Raw genomic sequence first — 16208 nt, 5'->3', positions numbered from 1 at the left:
CAGTATAAAAGTAATAAATAGCTGACAATGTCTTTCTGCGCTATAAATTTGCATATTTTCGTCAAGAAGAATTAATCCTTTTTGACAATTGACTACATTTGTATTCAATAATAATTTTTTGAGGTAAACAACATATTAGTACTTTGACAAGTTTTGGCGAGGTCGTAACTTATTTACTGTCACTTTAATTTAAATCCTGTTGGCTTCTTAACCAAGATGACAAAGTCTATTGTTTCAACTCTACAGTGCCTAAGGAAAGATTAAAGTTTGAGCTCGTTTTTTTTTTTAAATAAAGGATCCGGAGTCTCCAATACATTTGCTAATCTGTAACCTTTGAAATTATGTTATGCTCTATGAAATGACTGAGCAAAACTTTTTGGCCGTCGAATATGTCGATTTTATATACATACAGTAATGCAAGATGCAAATTCGAAGTTCGACATGAATAAAGGGTCGTTTTTAAGAGTACAGTCAACTCTCTCTAAACGGACACCTCTGTAAGACGGACACCTGGTGTTGGTCCCGTTCCTGCCTTTTTCAGTCATTTTACTGTAACTTAACTCTCTATAAGACGGACACCTCTCTAAAACGGACAGTTGGAGCTGGTTCCGACGGTGTCCGTTTTAGAGAGAGTTGGCTGTAGACGTCTGCAGATAAACTCATTACATTCCTCATGCAGGAATCTAAAAGAAAGAAAAAAGCTAAAAAAAAATCATCAAGCTTAAGTCGCGTTAAAACTTGAATAAAACACCGAACATCACGGTGTTAAAGAGTGGTAGTCGAGGTGATTTTTTGGCTTGTAAATCCCGTAAAACCACGTATTGTGACATGTTGCTAGGAGGTAAATAGGGCTTTCAAGAATGAATTCCACGGATCAATTTTTCGCGTTTATATTACATATACAGACACGCTACGCGAATATAGAAACGGACTTGAAAGGCACGAACAGCTTTAAGAAGTTTTAACTAAGGAGTTGTTCCGAATTTACCGAAATCATCCGTTTTTATTATAACGTTTATTTTACTTATGCTGATTTTCTGTGAGGGCCACGTTATCTTTGGCAGAGATTGAGCGGGTTGGCATTATACTTTCAATTCTCCCAGATGACTGGAAGAACGATATCTGCTAAAGTCTTGAAGATAGCTTGTCTGACTGTATTACTGATTGGTATCGTATTGTACTTCAATACTGGAACACGCTTATTTCAGGAACAAGCCACTCAAAACAGGAACATCGGTAAGAATATTTTGTTTTTCCGTGCTTCCAAGAACTCGGCAAGGGGTCTATGTTATTTAAGAAGTCTTACAAAGAATTTTTGGCTTTTTAAAAAATCTCGGTGGCGGTGCTCGCTGCGAACGACTTTATTTATATTAAATGTCGTGAAAATACCAGGGAGTTACTTTAACCTACAATGGAGGTCTAAAAGACTTGGGACACTTATGAAGGCGATCTCTTAATCATGCCAAATAACCTTTTTGTATTCCAAAAACGGGTTTGGCACTCTTCTTGTTCATTTCTTAACCCCCCCCCCTTCCCCCAAGCAATGTCGACAAACGTATATGCCCTGATCTTGGTGTGTGAGATGGTCAATTCTCAACATTGCTTGGGGGGAAGGGGGTTAGCAGTCATTTGGCACAGAAATGTGCTAAGTGTCCCATCATTAATGCCCCGCATTGTCTGAAATCCACCACTTTCAGAAAAAGGCTCCTAGAGTTGTAACAGTAGATAAATTCTTGTCGTTGCTTCACCATGAATGTTTCCAACATCCTATAAACCATTTTTGGAGTACAGGAAAGTGTTTTCACCAGTTGACAGCCTCTACGGCCACGCGCGCGTTTGATAGGACTGTATTACTTGATGTGAGCAACTTGTAAACATATGTAAACAAACCCGCACGCAAAATTTGTCGAAGTTTTCGCCATGTTCATGTTTAACCAAAGTCATTGCCACCCTTTTTCCACCGAGCTCTTCAAATAGTGGCAAGAATGGGAGCTTTAGCGTGGTCTTTAAACGGATACAGCAAATTTCCTTACAGAAGAAAAGTATCCTATTCCGCACTGCAACAATCATCGCATCGCATTTAAGATTGGGGATAAAATTCGGCGACCCGACAAGAGTCGCAGTGCAAACTGAGTTCATGGGTGGGTGGGCATATAGGTAAAATTGTACCATACAAAAGACTCCCAACAATATTCACCAAACTTACCAGCTGGCTACTAATCGCACTTGGCATGTTCCTTCCGCCGCTGCACTTGAACAATGTCAATTTATTCATGATTAATTTGTAGTACTTATATGCGATGCTGATAATTTATGCAGTGCGAATAGGTCTTCCAGTCTCGCCGATGTAAACTTTGCCGCACTCACAGGGAATTCTGTAAACAATGCCATCTTGTTTAGTCGGATCAACGGCGTCTTTCGGCCGTACTAGGTGTGATCTTAATGTAGTTTCCGACTTGAAAACAGCGCGTACGCCTTGTTGTTGTAGGCAGCATCTATTAAAGTTGTTCGGAAAGACAAGAACTGGTCACAAAGTTAACTTCGCTGTTTCTTAGTTTTCACCTTTTTAACATTTATTTTTAGTTATCTGACTTCAACCTTTCTCCGCCGATAATATTATAAATACTACTTATTAACCGAGAGTGAGGTCATTACAGGGGAATCTCAGACCGAGGCCTTGATGTATTGACCGAGCGACAGCGAGGTCAATACATCAAGGTCGAGGTCTGAGATTCCCCTGTAATGACCGAACGGACGAGGTTAATAAGTTATTTATTATATGGCCTTTAAGCACTATTCAAAAAAGAGTATAATCAAGGGAAAAAACACTGGAGGTAAAACTCGCTCTCGCTCTCTGTGGCTCTCTTCGTCGCTCATACTAAAGAAGTATCGGTATGCTTATATTTTTCTTTCATTTATTGAAAAGATAGTTATATTTTGTCGGCATTTTTTGTTGTTTCTGCCCCCTCGCTAGTAGCTTTTACTCACAACTCAAAAAACCGTCGAGCCGAGAAAAATTTTCATAATGCCCGGTCATTACAAGAAAATAATGCCCGCTCAGCAGCCAATCAGAGCGCGCATACTATTGTAGCCATATAATAAAAAGGGTTATTCACCGGACAATTCTTTCAGCCAAAATAAAATAAAAAAGTCATCCAAACAAAATTATCTAATTGAACATCACTGTGAAAATAGGAAGAGTTCGTAATTACAATGGGTGGTCTGATACCACAACATCATTGCCGTGGAGCCTGAAAACAACAAGAACTGGTCACAAAGTCACAAAGTCAATATGACGGCAATGAATATTGAGGAAGACAAGGTCGATGTGGTTGTAAAAATCAAACGAAAACACGGAGAAAGGAAAGAAGAACCGCCATTACTGCTATTAAGTGTTAAGAAATGCCGTTAATCTGTTGTGTTTGACTACGTCATTATCTTCCTCATAGCTCGTTTTACTTTTTTTAACGTGAAAATTTAAGTCGATCAGACGACACCGAAGGGACAAGCTAAATATCATGAAAATATGTTTAGACCGTTTTCCCTCACAAAAATGAAAACCAATGACTTGTTAAAAACCGACTTGAGGAAAAACAAATGTAACTTTCCGTTTCCTTACAACGTGCTTTGCTGCAAATTTGTCCCAGTTCCGGTGAGTAGTTGGTTAATAATGTTGAATAAACCTCATGACGATACCAAGCAGGAAAATAAATTTACACCACGAAATCTTTAACTGTTTTTCCTTAGAAAACGAAAACCGGATTTTTGTATGATTGCTAATTCTTATTTTAAAGGATTATTTCAAAACACGACAATATATTATTACAATTTACGACAGCTCGGAGTATTACAAAATACGACAATGTGTTATTACAATTTGCGATAGGCGCGTTATTACAAATCACGACAATTGTTATTACAATTTACGACAGCTATTACAATTCATGACAACTGTTATTACAATTTACGACAGGTATTACAATTCACGACGTTTATTACAATTCACGACAGTACAAAGGTGACAAAGGGCAACCCTGCCTTACTCCTCGACTTTGTTCAAAGAAATTGCTCGCCCATCCATTGTTTAAGATACAGCTTTCAGTACTACAGTAAAAAAGTCTAACCCAGTTTAACAATAAGGGACCGAAGCCGAAGGGTTTTATTGATAAATGACCATTTCAGAGTATCGAAAGCTTTTTCAAAATCTAGAAAAAGAAGAAGCCCAGGGATTTTTTTGTTCGCTGTATACTTGATGACGCTATCTATCGTGCGTATGTTGTCGCTAATGTTGGCACTCTTCTTGTTCATTTCTTAAACCCCCCTTCCCCCAAGCAATGTTGACAAACGTATATGCCCTGATCTTGGAGTAAGGTTTGGGAGTTAGGTTTGGGAGTGGTGTTTAGGGATTAATGGAGTGTAATGCTGATAGGATTGGCGTTGACATGTTTTATTACCACTGGGGAAGAATGCAAGTGTTGTTTTGGTATTTTGTATTTGTGTTGGTATGACTTGGCCTCCATAGGAGACCATCAATGGCCTCTTTGTTTGGATATCATTATGAGTAAAAAAAAAAAAAAAAAAAAAAAAACAGTTTGGATGCAGGGGACCACGCAACGAAGAAAAAACTGCTTGGCTTCTCTGCTGCCGGATCTCTTGTTGAAGAAATGCTCGTACCAGACGTCACTCTAAGTGCTTATAAAACCAAATTGATTGCAAGGCTGGTACAACGGCAGGAGGGCAAGATTTATTGGCCAATATTTCAACTAGCAGAGCTAGTCTTCTTCAGGGCCAGTTCTATAATATAAGGAAAATAACGGCTCTAAAATTTGAATTTGGATAATACAGTGTGGGTTCATTATGAGTATTGGGAGATAAAGAGCCTATTGATGGTCTCCTGATCAATGAAGCATAGGTGATTCTAGGTGGAGCCGAATTTTATCCCCAATCTTAAATGCAATGCGATGATTGTTGCAGTGCGGAATAGGATACTATACAAGACAGGATCAAAGAACACGACCGGGACATCCGACTCGCCCGTATCCAGACCTCCGCCGTTTCAGAGCACACCCACAACACCGGACACTACCCACTTTGGAATGAGGTTAAGTTTATTGATCGTGAACCACACTGGTACACACGCATGCAGGGTCAAAGAGGCAATTCAGATAAGACTTCACCCTAATAATATCAACAGGGATAGTGGAATTGAAATTCCTGAAGCATGGATGCCCACGATCAAAAAACACAACACCAGGAGAACGAAACGGTAGCGGACCCCTGAGGGAACAACAGCACACCGGAACAGCGAGGATCGAAATGCACCAATCACAGCTGTTGAAAACCAACCAATCACAGCGCAGCAGCGTGCTTTAAAAGTTCACGCACAACCAGTTGACCTTATAATTATCGCCTGATGAAGACTAGCAGTGTGCAGTCGAAACGTCGCGATCTACATCACAAGTGACACTACGTCGTGAGACAAACGAAAAATACTTTATTATTATTGTACTCTACCACGATGATAAACAACAACATTTTTTACGATAGCGAAGATAACCTTTCACACTCCGTGCCAACTTTCCTGAGAGTGAGGGGCTGCATGGGTTACCGGCCTTTTATTTAGAAAAAAAAACTAGCTGTGAACCTGAGTTTTGTTTTGTATTTTCTTTCTTTTATCAAAGTAATGCACATTTTTAGAAAAAAAAAAATTGCCGGAGCCTCTTACTAATTCCCTTCGCTGTACGTCGCCAGAGTTTAGGGGGGTACTTCTTGGACTGGAACTAGTTACGAGCGCGAAATATTATGTTTTCAATGTTGTAGTTTTTTCTCGTTCCAAAAAAATTCACCATAAAGCATAACCAAACGCTCAAAAATGGCTTGCCAGGCTGCCATTAGCAACTGCTCTAGATCTGAAGTTAAAAATAGAGTGTGATAATACCGCTTATTACAAAACACGACAATGTGCTATTACAATTTACGGCAGCTCGGAGTATTACAAATTACGGCAATGTGTTATTACAATTTGCGATAGGTGCATTATTACAAATTCACGACAACTGTTATTACAGTTTACGGCAGCTATTACAATTCACGACAACTGTTATTACAATTTACGACAGGTATTACAATTCACGACGTTATTACAATTTACGACAGTACACACCTTATCTTTTTATACTATCTGTAGAAATACTCGCTGAAGCTATACGCAACAAAAGAGAAATTAGGGGTATCAAAATACATGATACTGAACTCAAACTAAGCCAATATGCAGATGATACGACACTCATTTTAGATGGCTCCGAACAATCTCTTAAAATCTCGTTGTCTTTGATAGAGGCTTTTGGTAAAATATCTGGGCTCAAGCTAAATGACAGGAAAACAGAAGCTCTATGGATAGGCTCCCAAAGAAACTGCAAGTTAAAATTATGTCCCGAAAAAAATTTCCAATGGAAAAATGAAAAAGTTAAAGCATTAGGTGTTTGGTTTTCTACGGATCAAGATATGACGATCTCCCTAAATTATAAGGATAAACTGATGAAAATTAGATCTATCTTAGGATGTTCGAAATTCCGACGACTTAGTTTATTAGGGAAGATAGCAGTTTTGAAAAGCCTAGTAGTATCTCAACTTGTATATATCCTATCACCTTTGCAAACAAACCAACAAGCAATCAAGGAAATCAACAAGCTTTTTTCAGTTTTTTATGGAACGATAAAGACGATAAAATTAAGCGCGCTGTCATGATCAACGACTATTCAGACGGAGGACTCAAAATGACTGATATTGCATCTTTCAGGGGGACCCATCGAGAATATAGCTCAAAACCACTTAAAGATAGCACCGTTGAACGTATTTTAGTATTTAAACGGTAGATATAGGCATATTTTTATCCCCTAAAATGTTTTTATCTGTTCGGATTTCCTAGCTGAATTTCTAGTGATCCGAAAGTTATAGGGATCAAAACTTACCTTTTCGAAAATTCCAGTCAGAGAAAGGCTCCCGAAAATTCTAGGTGACCTTTTTAGAGTAAAAAATCCGTTATAAATGAACAATTATACCATTTATTAGATATTCGAAAATCCTAGGAAAGGCAGGCAAGCAAAAAAATTTACAATGAATGTTCCGAAAATTCTAGATCTCAAATCGTCTTCCGAACAGATATTTTAACGAAATATTCCGTTGGGTGCCCCTGATCTTTCAACAAATCACTAAAAGCCACATGGATTAAAAAATATCTGGATTCCGAAAATGATAGCAAATGGAAAAACATCTTTAATTTAGAGCTCGGAAAGTATGGAGGCGGTGCTATTTTTAAAGGAAATCTTAGCAAAAAGGATATGAATAACTTACGAATTGAGGATCCATTTGTTAAAGAAGTTATGGAAATATGGTTAGAGACTTTCTTTGAAGGAAAAATTATGTCTAAAGATCACTTTTTGTCCATGCCTCTTTGGCAAAACTCGCTAATAAGAATAAACAATGCACCAGTACTATGTAAAGATTGGCTTTCAAAAGGTGTAACACAAATAAAGCATTTAATGGATGATTCTCATAACTTAATTTCGCTCGTCAATTTTCAAAGTAAATACGTTAACTAATACGTTAAATAAGTTAAACCACTAACTTTTTTTGGAATAATCTCCGCAGTAAAACTTTTACAGAGACAAATCCCAGAAACACATTTAAAATACGAAAGTCTCTTCAATAAATTTCTAGAAAACCCCAAACCGTCAAGACTTGTATACCAGAAACTTATATCGGTCAAAGGGGAACAACCAATATCATGTCAAGAGAAGTGGCATAAAGATATTGGTTCTACAACCAATAAAAATGTTGGTTGGAGGAAGGTGTATCAGACTGTCACCCGCCGTGTGCACACAAAGCTCTAAACTAATAGATTTTAATTTCAGATTTTTACACATGCGGCTATCGACTAATAGCTATCTGCAAAAAATCGGCATTAGAGAGGACGGAAAATGCACCTTTTGTCATAATGAAGAGGAAGATCTCATGCACCTTTTCTGGCAATGCGAAAAAACAAAAACGTTTTGGCAGAATCTTTCCGTATGGCTGCAGTCGTGTCAGATACTTTCACCTGACAATCATCTATGTATGGAAACCGCTTTAGGTCTTATCCCTGACAGCTCTAAGAACGCCACCCAACCCAAAACAATTTCTTGTTTTATCTAAAACATATACATCAATTAGAAAATAATATACCAAGTAACACAAAAAAATGGAAGCCTTTTCTATCCTCGCTGGATCAAGTCTCCTGAGCCCTTGAGCGTGTAACCTTTAATGTTAGGGAAAGTAGTGGTAGTACCGTGGCATGCGTTGTATTGTAATGTAATTAAATAAAATAATTGTGTAATGGTATTGTAAGTAAAGTTATAGCGTACTTAGTGCAACTTTTGTAACGTAAGTTTTTCTTTTCTTTTTAGCATTGTAAGTAGTTTTCTATTCGTAAGCTTTGTAAGTAGTTTTTTTTTTGTAAGCGTTGTAAGTAGTTTTTTGGTTTGTAAGCAATGAATTAAAATAAAATTAAAAAAAAAGTGGCAGGACATATTTCCATATGTACACTTTATACTCGACACCGTTTCAGCTATTTCGTTCTCATACGCGTTCTCGAATCTCGTTTCGGGATCCGTTGGATGAAAGAGAATTTTTGTCAGCGATATCGTCTTTAATGGACTGGAGTGACAAATGATCAAGAATGTTTAACACTGATAAATGATCCACTGTTTACCAACATTTCCATTTCCGTGTCCAGATCTCCACAATTTGTACTCGGATGAGCGAGTTAGTTCTAAACAATGACTTGGGAGACGTAAGTCGCTGTCGGACTCCGCTTACGAATACAAAGTTCCGTGTAAATGTCTGATCAGGGTTCTGGTGTTGTGATCTTGCATTGGACAACACTCTTCACTTTTACTGTTCCTCTATCCACCGAAGAATAAAGTATACGGGCAAGTTGCCAGGGAAACCTCCTTAGGGGACCCTATTCTTGGTTTTCATGTTACGTCATAAAATTCTGAAATCAAAATTCACTAGGCCTGCTAAATTTTCGTTGTTATAAGGCGAAAGATAAACTACAAATATATATTTTTGCAAATTTCCAGATCGATAGTGTCATTCGTTTTTAAAACAGAGCATTTTGAATATTTGAGTTCTCCGTCGTATGTGAGATCAAGCTGAGTGCCGTGACATAGCTGTTTTGTTTGAAAAAAAGGCCTTTCCTTTCCATTTTGTGCAGATTGAACATTTCAGATATAATAAGTGGTGTTTATGTGAAAGTGTACTAGCTCTTAAGCCAAGGATAGCCGCTGTTGTAAACAGAACTGAGTTCCAGATGGTTTCTCTGACATCACGGCGGCCATTACTGTGTCCCTCGGAAGGACACAGTTATGGCATCTCCATACTAAGCTTTATAAATTTGCGTGGAAAGGTTCGGCAAATAACTCGCGAACGGTACACCGTACAGACCCGAAACTTGGAGAAATTGTTTATCTATTTATCATCTATAATATTTGAAATTCATAGCTTCTGTAGTTGAATGGTTTCGAATTTAATTTTTGATTGCGTGACAGTGAAAACCAGCAATAGATGGAATACAGTATTCACATTCAAGCTAAAGTAAAGTTGCGTAAAGATCGCATACTCAGTATTCCGTGTACGTAATTCCCTTTTCCCCTTGTTTTCTTTTTTTAGACCGTGAAGCCGACCTCCAAAGGCTGCAAGCTGCATATGATGACGTAGACACCGCGCTACTTTTCATTGGCTATCCCAGAAGTCGTCACACGCTGGTTTCTGCGCTTCTGGATGCACATCCAAATATAATGCTTTCTAACGAAATGAATCTGATAGGAATTTACAGAAATCATCCTGAATGGAGTCGGACCAAGATGTTTGATGCAATCACTTCTCGCTCTTACAAACTCGCCACTAAAGGTCGTAGATCCATGACGATCAACGGGACAGCTTCTAATTACGTTAACGTGGGGTACAAAGTACCAAATCAGTGGCAAGGAACGTTTGATGGCACCCTCAAGGTAACACCCTAGGACATTTGCAAATAGCATAAATTACTATTCAGTGGAAGACCTACTATCATTTGCAAAAAGAGTTGAAACGCTTACATCTCTTTGCGTGACTTTGGAGTGTGCGTGACATTCATTTTGTCTCACCCCCTCTCCCCCACACGATGGTGAACTTTGAAGGAATGTTCACTGAAACTTTAAAAGGCAACATTGGAATGGGGAGGGGGGATAAGCAAGAAGGATATGGTATATTAGACTGGAAATAAGCGTTAAGAAATTTTGGTTATCCAATTTTGTACGAGTGTCCAAACAATTTTGCAAAGCATTGTAGTTTGGTCTTTCAACACTTATCCACTGAACAGCGATTTATTTGGTGGATAGCGTAATCCACTCGTTGAACAACCAGACCCAAAACTTAAACTCCAACGTTTCTTACACTTTCAATGCCACAACTCAATTTATGCAACAAGAAGCAAAATTGAATAATAAATTCACTTTGAATTGCCCATTTTGATTCAAATTAAAAATACATCATACAAATGTATTTTAGAACATAAATTACAAATCATTATGTACAAGGACTATTTATCCAGATACTTTGCCCCAGCGACAGACTTATCGGTTAAGACTCAGTCTTCGTGGCAGTAAAAATTAGAGCTTTATCCGAGAGGGGGTATCGTGTTAACTAGTGCTATTTTGGAACTTGACAGATTCTGGGTGACAAGGTTGGTTGGTTCACAGCTAGATTCACATCAAAGGAAACTGGTAGATCTCTACTTAAGCAACTGGAAGATGACTACCACGTGAAGGCAAAATTTGTTCACGTGATCAGAAATCCATTTGACAACATTGCAACCATGGCTATGAGGCTGATAAACGGCTTAAGGCTGGAAGAACACACGGAGAAGGTTAGAGCGAACAACTAAAACAAATTTAAAAGTGATAAATGATCGTCGCAGTGAATTTCCAATTGGAAATTCACTGCGACGATCATTTATCACTTTCATATACATCCGCAGTTCATATATGATTCATTTCATATACATTACATTAAAACAAATTTAGTAACATATTTTGTAATGTCCAACATCAGTGTTGCTCTATAAAAATCTTTGGACTGGCTCCGTTTATTATATTAATGCCAATCACACTTGGTAACTTTATCTTCAATTTATCTGAACTGAAATAATTCCTGATCCGTTATGGCTCACGGAACTTCATGCAGTTTTAATTACTTTTAAGCCACTTTTGGTGGTTTCTGACGTCATGGAAAAATATCTACCTTATTGTTACTTATTTTTGCGGGACTTAATTTTCGCGATTTTCAAAAAATCGCGAAATTAAAGACCCGCGAAAATTAATTCTAACCGATTTCTATTGTTTTTTTTTTGATGCTAATTACGTATTTTTGGCCAAATCGCGAAAATTAAGACTCGCGAAATATTCCTGTTCCATTTTAGCGAAATTAAGTAACAATAAGGTAAGTGGTGTACCCAAGATGAAAGCTGTTCAGAGAAAAAACACGATACACGAAAAAAACACGGTACGATTCTGACACGGACTATGTTATGTCGAATTTCTTGACAGACTATGCCACCAGCAAGCTTCATTATCCTAAATTTGATAACTTTAAAGCCTCGAGGATAGGAGTAGAAGACAAAATCCGTCCTCCCCCAAAGGTCTTATGAAGACCAAAATAGACTATTTTGAATAGATCTGAATATGGTAGAGCTGGTAAATTTATGAGCTAGGAACTTAAATACTCTCTTACCCTATTAAAAACTGATGATCTGCATAAAGTGGGTACGTCTGTAGTGTACAGAAGATATTACTCGAGTTGGCATCATTAGAAACCCACTAATAGCTGGTTACTTTTAATTCTTCAGCACAACATCACTAAGCAGATTGACGGAAGTATTGGACGCTATTTCACCATAGCAAGGAATTGTCAGGCAACAAAGGAGGCATATGGAAACAGAGTTCTTGATATACCAGGCGAAGAATTTGTTCGAGACCCATCGAAGTATCTACGCCAAATCTGCGACTTCCTAGAGATCACGTGTTCCGAAGATTACCTTCGTGACTGTTCGTCAATAGTTGATCCTGTTCCGTCCGTGACCAGGAATCTGTTGGTATGGACACCAGAGCAAATAAAACAAGTCTACACCTTAATGGAGCCAATAGAATTCCTAAGGAAGCAGTCCTACACCTTTGAAAATTGAATCATTTAGAGTGAAACTGCTTAACTTCAGAAAGGGACGCATTTAGCATTTTATATATGTTCATTCAGCTGACCAGGAACCTAAAAATATGGACACCAGCGCTTATCAAAAAAGGTTAGAATATTGTAGAATTTCTTTATTCCTACACTTTTAAAAGTTTAACTGAATTGATAACAACTGATAAATTTAGAAACCAGACTCAAACTGTGGCCTGCTTTAAATTTCTACTTCAGCGTTGTCTTTTTTTTTTTTACAAGGAAAGCTAAGGAGCGTGGGGTTACCCAAGCGCTTAGCCATGGATATTAGAGGATTAACTTCTTCCATCATCAACAACAACAACTAATTTTTTTAATTAATAAGATACAACTTGTAAAAGAGAAAATATCATAACATGAAATACAATAAAATAAAATAAAAATAACCATTATTATTCATTTTTAACCATTAGAAGGGGTGATTACTGTAATGAGATTGTCTCTCAATTCAAAGAATGCCGAGATAAATGAAATTAACTGTAGTTTCGTTCAAGCCAGAGTATAACATAGGTAATACAATAAATTTTCATGGATGAAAGGCTCATGATTATCACTATTTGGTTCGTTGATTTGAAATATTTCACAGGTCTTTAAGACTACACGTCTTTGTGAGTCAAACATAGTCCAGCCTGAGAACGAGGCTGAGAGGCTGATAACAGCCAATAAATTTGTTTGCATAACTGAAGTCTTACAATAAAGAGAGAGTATCCGGCCTAAAGGGTACTCGTGAGCACGAATTCAAAAAGCCAAAAGCCAAGTACATAATTACTTCAATGGAAGCCTGCAAATAATGGTCTAGGTTTAAGCATGCACGAGGTTTTGATTTTGATTAGAAAAGGTCTGCAGACTTTTTCAAATTCTTGTGGCTTGACAAATCGCCAATGGTAGCCTCTCTTGCAAACAACTACTGATCAGAACTCGGACACTGTAAATTATCTCTCGAACGAATGACTTTCAGTGGTGTTAAATTTGTTAATGGAGCACTCTTTTGCATGATGTGACAGGCCTCCCAGGAACTGGAGAATGAAACTTTTAAAAGGGGCATTCAAAGTGAACATTTGAAAGAAGGAAATTAGCGGACATGAAAGTGTGCTGCGCAAACCAGAAACAGGGCGGTTGCTAAACCAAGCGCCATCTTCTCACTTCTTCTACAGTCTTGGAGGTGTGAGTTTCCATAAACGTCCAAAGGTTAATGAGAAATAATATTAGAATAATGACTTTCAAAAGAAATTGTCGAGAAAATATTTTTTATTCGTAAACATGATCAGAAAAGAAATAAAAGAACGAGATTAATAAAAAAAGAAAAATAAGGATATTTTTATGTACGTATTCACAAAAAAGGATTCGCTACATTTATTAGATATATGTATGAGAAAAATGATTGAAATTCAACGGAACAGTCCACTAATCAAATGCTAACAAAAGAAAGACGAAATCTGAAATGGAAGTTTTAAAGTTACAGACAATTTCTTAATGTAGACAGTTCATTTAGTTTTACTTGGAGTAGGATATAGCCTTTCCGCTACTTCACTGACTTGCGCAGCAACGTTTTCGTCATGAACAAGGACGGCATCCAGGTCTTCTTTACTGAGCACAAGCATATCGACATGGGTGACCGCGCGGAGGGACACCTTCTGGGGACTGGCGTGGATTAAGCACATTTCGCCGAAGTACTGGCCTTTTTCTAATGTTTCAATGACTTCTGGTGGATCTTCGTCGGTGACTACTTCAATCTAAAAGAAGGTATATAAAATCGTATGTTTCAGTTCAGACAAACTTTTTCATGTTATTTTCAATGATCTCGATCTTTCCTTTCTTCTGATGTAAAATTTGGTGCAAAGACCTTCCAATTTGAGAACAGAAATAAGAGACTTGATTTGGTCTATAAATTTTATTACTTTTTCTTCTTAAATGCAAAAATACATTCCGATCTCCATTTTATTTTCCTTCTTACGTTTAGAGGTCTATGCTCAAAGCATGTCTGTTTTTTTATAGACCCTCATAATGTTTTTTTTTCTTTTTTTTTAGATTTTCCTGTTATAGAATATACAACAAGTGGCGGAAGGAACAAAGTTGAAAGTTATGTTCACTGTACTTTTTCTCAAAATTTTGTTTCAAAAATTTCACCAATAACGTGCAAAGTAAGACTTTTCTCCTTAAATTGTCTGCGATATTGTAGTTTTATTATTCAACTAATGCTTGCACTGCCCATACATGGTCAAAATGTTATTGATATCTGTTATCCGTATATATTATATATCCTGCGATATACGTAGATTGCGTAGGATCGTCCGAGTTCTAATAAAGCGCTGCAAAATTACAGTTTTTATATCTGCAAAATTTGTTTTGTTGATAATTTGTTGAGTAATAAAACAATTATCCTGCTCAATCTTGCGGAATATCGTTTGATTTTAGCCAACTCGGCGTACGGCCTCGTCGGCTAAGTATCAGGCGATATTCCGCGCGATTTTGTAGGATAATTGTTAAATATTTGTTGGGTGAGGTGTCAGTTATAGGATAACAGGGCAGTATATAAAACCTCTGATTGTTTAAATTTTTTTTGTTAAAATTTTTACACGATATCGCCTGTTTGTGGTAAACAGGCGATATCGTCTACTTTTTGGGAATCACATAAAACTCCTTACCAGTCCTTTACGAATAATGAACATCTCCTGGCCAATGTCGCCTTTACGTACGATGTATTCATTTGCATGGAAGTGCGCTGGCTTCACTTTGGTACCCAGCAGGCGAATGAAAGGAAGATCTGTATTTTCGAACAGTGGAACCTTTGTACAAGATAGATAGATAGATAGTTTATTAATACAACTTTGCAACCTAAAAGGTTGAATTATGTCATATTTACAAAGTTATAAAGCGATAAAAACTAAAGATAAAATGTAAAAATATTTAAAGAACTATACAAGAATGATTAAAATCCAAACTCAGTACATTAGAGACAATAAAACTATTTCTAAATATATTAGTCTTAAAAACAGGGTTAAACTGGCGTGACTTTCTGAGGTTATAACTACTAAGATTCCGTGGGGGCAAGAACAAAGATATTAATTTCTAATGTAAAACACCAGTTGAGTTTCAATTGGAAGTTGATAAATGTAAATAAACTGATAAAAAAATCGCTTCGGCGGTTTATTTGCCTTATTTCTTTATTTGCTGATAATCAACTAAGTCTCTATACAAGAAAACACGCAAGCAAACTTAACATGTCAATTCATCAGAGCCTGTTTGTTCAAACCAAAATTGAGCTAATCAGGGGTTGGCGTCAATTTTGATTTCAGTTTAACAACTTTTCAGTGAGGTTTTTATTTTATATTTTCTTTCCTCCAGTTATGACCTTGACTAATCTCGAAACTTCACAAACATTAACAATAAAAACACTTAATTGGTGACAAATTGTAATAATCTCTGTTACGTTTTCGTCCATTTTCTGTGACCTCCAGAGAAAAACTTTGTCTTGAGGTAACAAGTTACAAAAAGAAGCCGAATAAAGTTGTTCTTTTATATTTCATCAAACACATTTTTACTACTTGTATTCTTCTTAAAAACTTTTTTTATGCACGATCAGTTTACTGAACTGCCTTAAAGTCTAAAACTTGAAGTCAAAAAATAGGTCCGCACTGCGTACATGTGTCTAGTGCTGAGCTTTATTGAGCTTTGTGCATTACTGTATTGCTCGGTCACGGTAGTGCATTTATTAGGTTTTTGTCGGCATAGACTAAAGTTGTAGAGGATTCTAGCTTCAACAGTGTAGTGAAGAAATATGGGTAGAAGTTATCAAAAATGCGTAACAACAGCACGCGCGTGTACATTTAAATTAATTTAAAATGCATCTTCGCCCTAAGCGCGCGCTTGCACTGTCACAAGAAAGCAAAGTCAACGTTCATCCCATTTGA

The 16208-nt window shown here is 37.2% G+C and overlaps 2 protein-coding genes across 2 annotated transcripts in view; one reads left to right on the top strand and one right to left on the bottom strand.

Moving 5' to 3' along the window:
* The first annotated feature begins 919 nt into the window (after nt 1-919).
* Nucleotides 920-12647, top strand: LOC144648921 (uncharacterized). Its single transcript, XM_078508368.1, has 4 exons — nt 920-1236; nt 9712-10052; nt 10751-10948; nt 11927-12647. Exons 1-4 carry the CDS (start codon nt 1104-1106, stop codon nt 12260-12262), a joined length of 1008 nt encoding a protein of 335 aa, XP_078364494.1. The 5' UTR covers nt 920-1103; the 3' UTR covers nt 12263-12647.
* An 886-nt stretch (nt 12648-13533) lies between these two features.
* LOC144650975 (uncharacterized) overlaps nt 13534-16208 on the bottom strand; it is a 44276-nt gene continuing 41601 nt past the window's right edge. The window contains exons 44-45 of the mRNA XM_078510821.1: nt 14943-15083; nt 13534-14030 (exon numbers count right to left, since the gene is read on the bottom strand). Coding sequence (XP_078366947.1) covers nt 13782-14030; nt 14943-15083 — 390 coding nt within the window. The 3' untranslated portion in view covers nt 13534-13781. The remainder of the gene's footprint in view (nt 14031-14942; nt 15084-16208) is intronic.

Source organism: Oculina patagonica, chromosome 4, assembly GCF_052425735.1.
Source record: "Oculina patagonica isolate OP01 chromosome 4, crgOcupat, whole genome shotgun sequence".
Taxonomy (NCBI): Eukaryota; Metazoa; Cnidaria; class Anthozoa; order Scleractinia; family Oculinidae; genus Oculina; species Oculina patagonica.
This window is presented reverse-complemented; position numbering and strand designations above follow the sequence as displayed.

Excerpts from the sequence above, each read along its gene's own strand:
- LOC144648921 (XM_078508368.1), top strand. The coding sequence starts at position 1,104 with ATGACTGGAAGAACGATATCTGCTAAAGTCTTGAAGATAGCTTGTCTG. Across the intron at positions 10,053-10,750 it reads CGTTTGATGGCACCCTCAAG|ATTCTGGGTGACAAGGTTGG; the intron begins GTAACACCCTAG and ends GGAACTTGACAG. Across the intron at positions 10,949-11,926 it reads TGGAAGAACACACGGAGAAG|CACAACATCACTAAGCAGAT; the intron begins GTTAGAGCGAAC and ends TTAATTCTTCAG.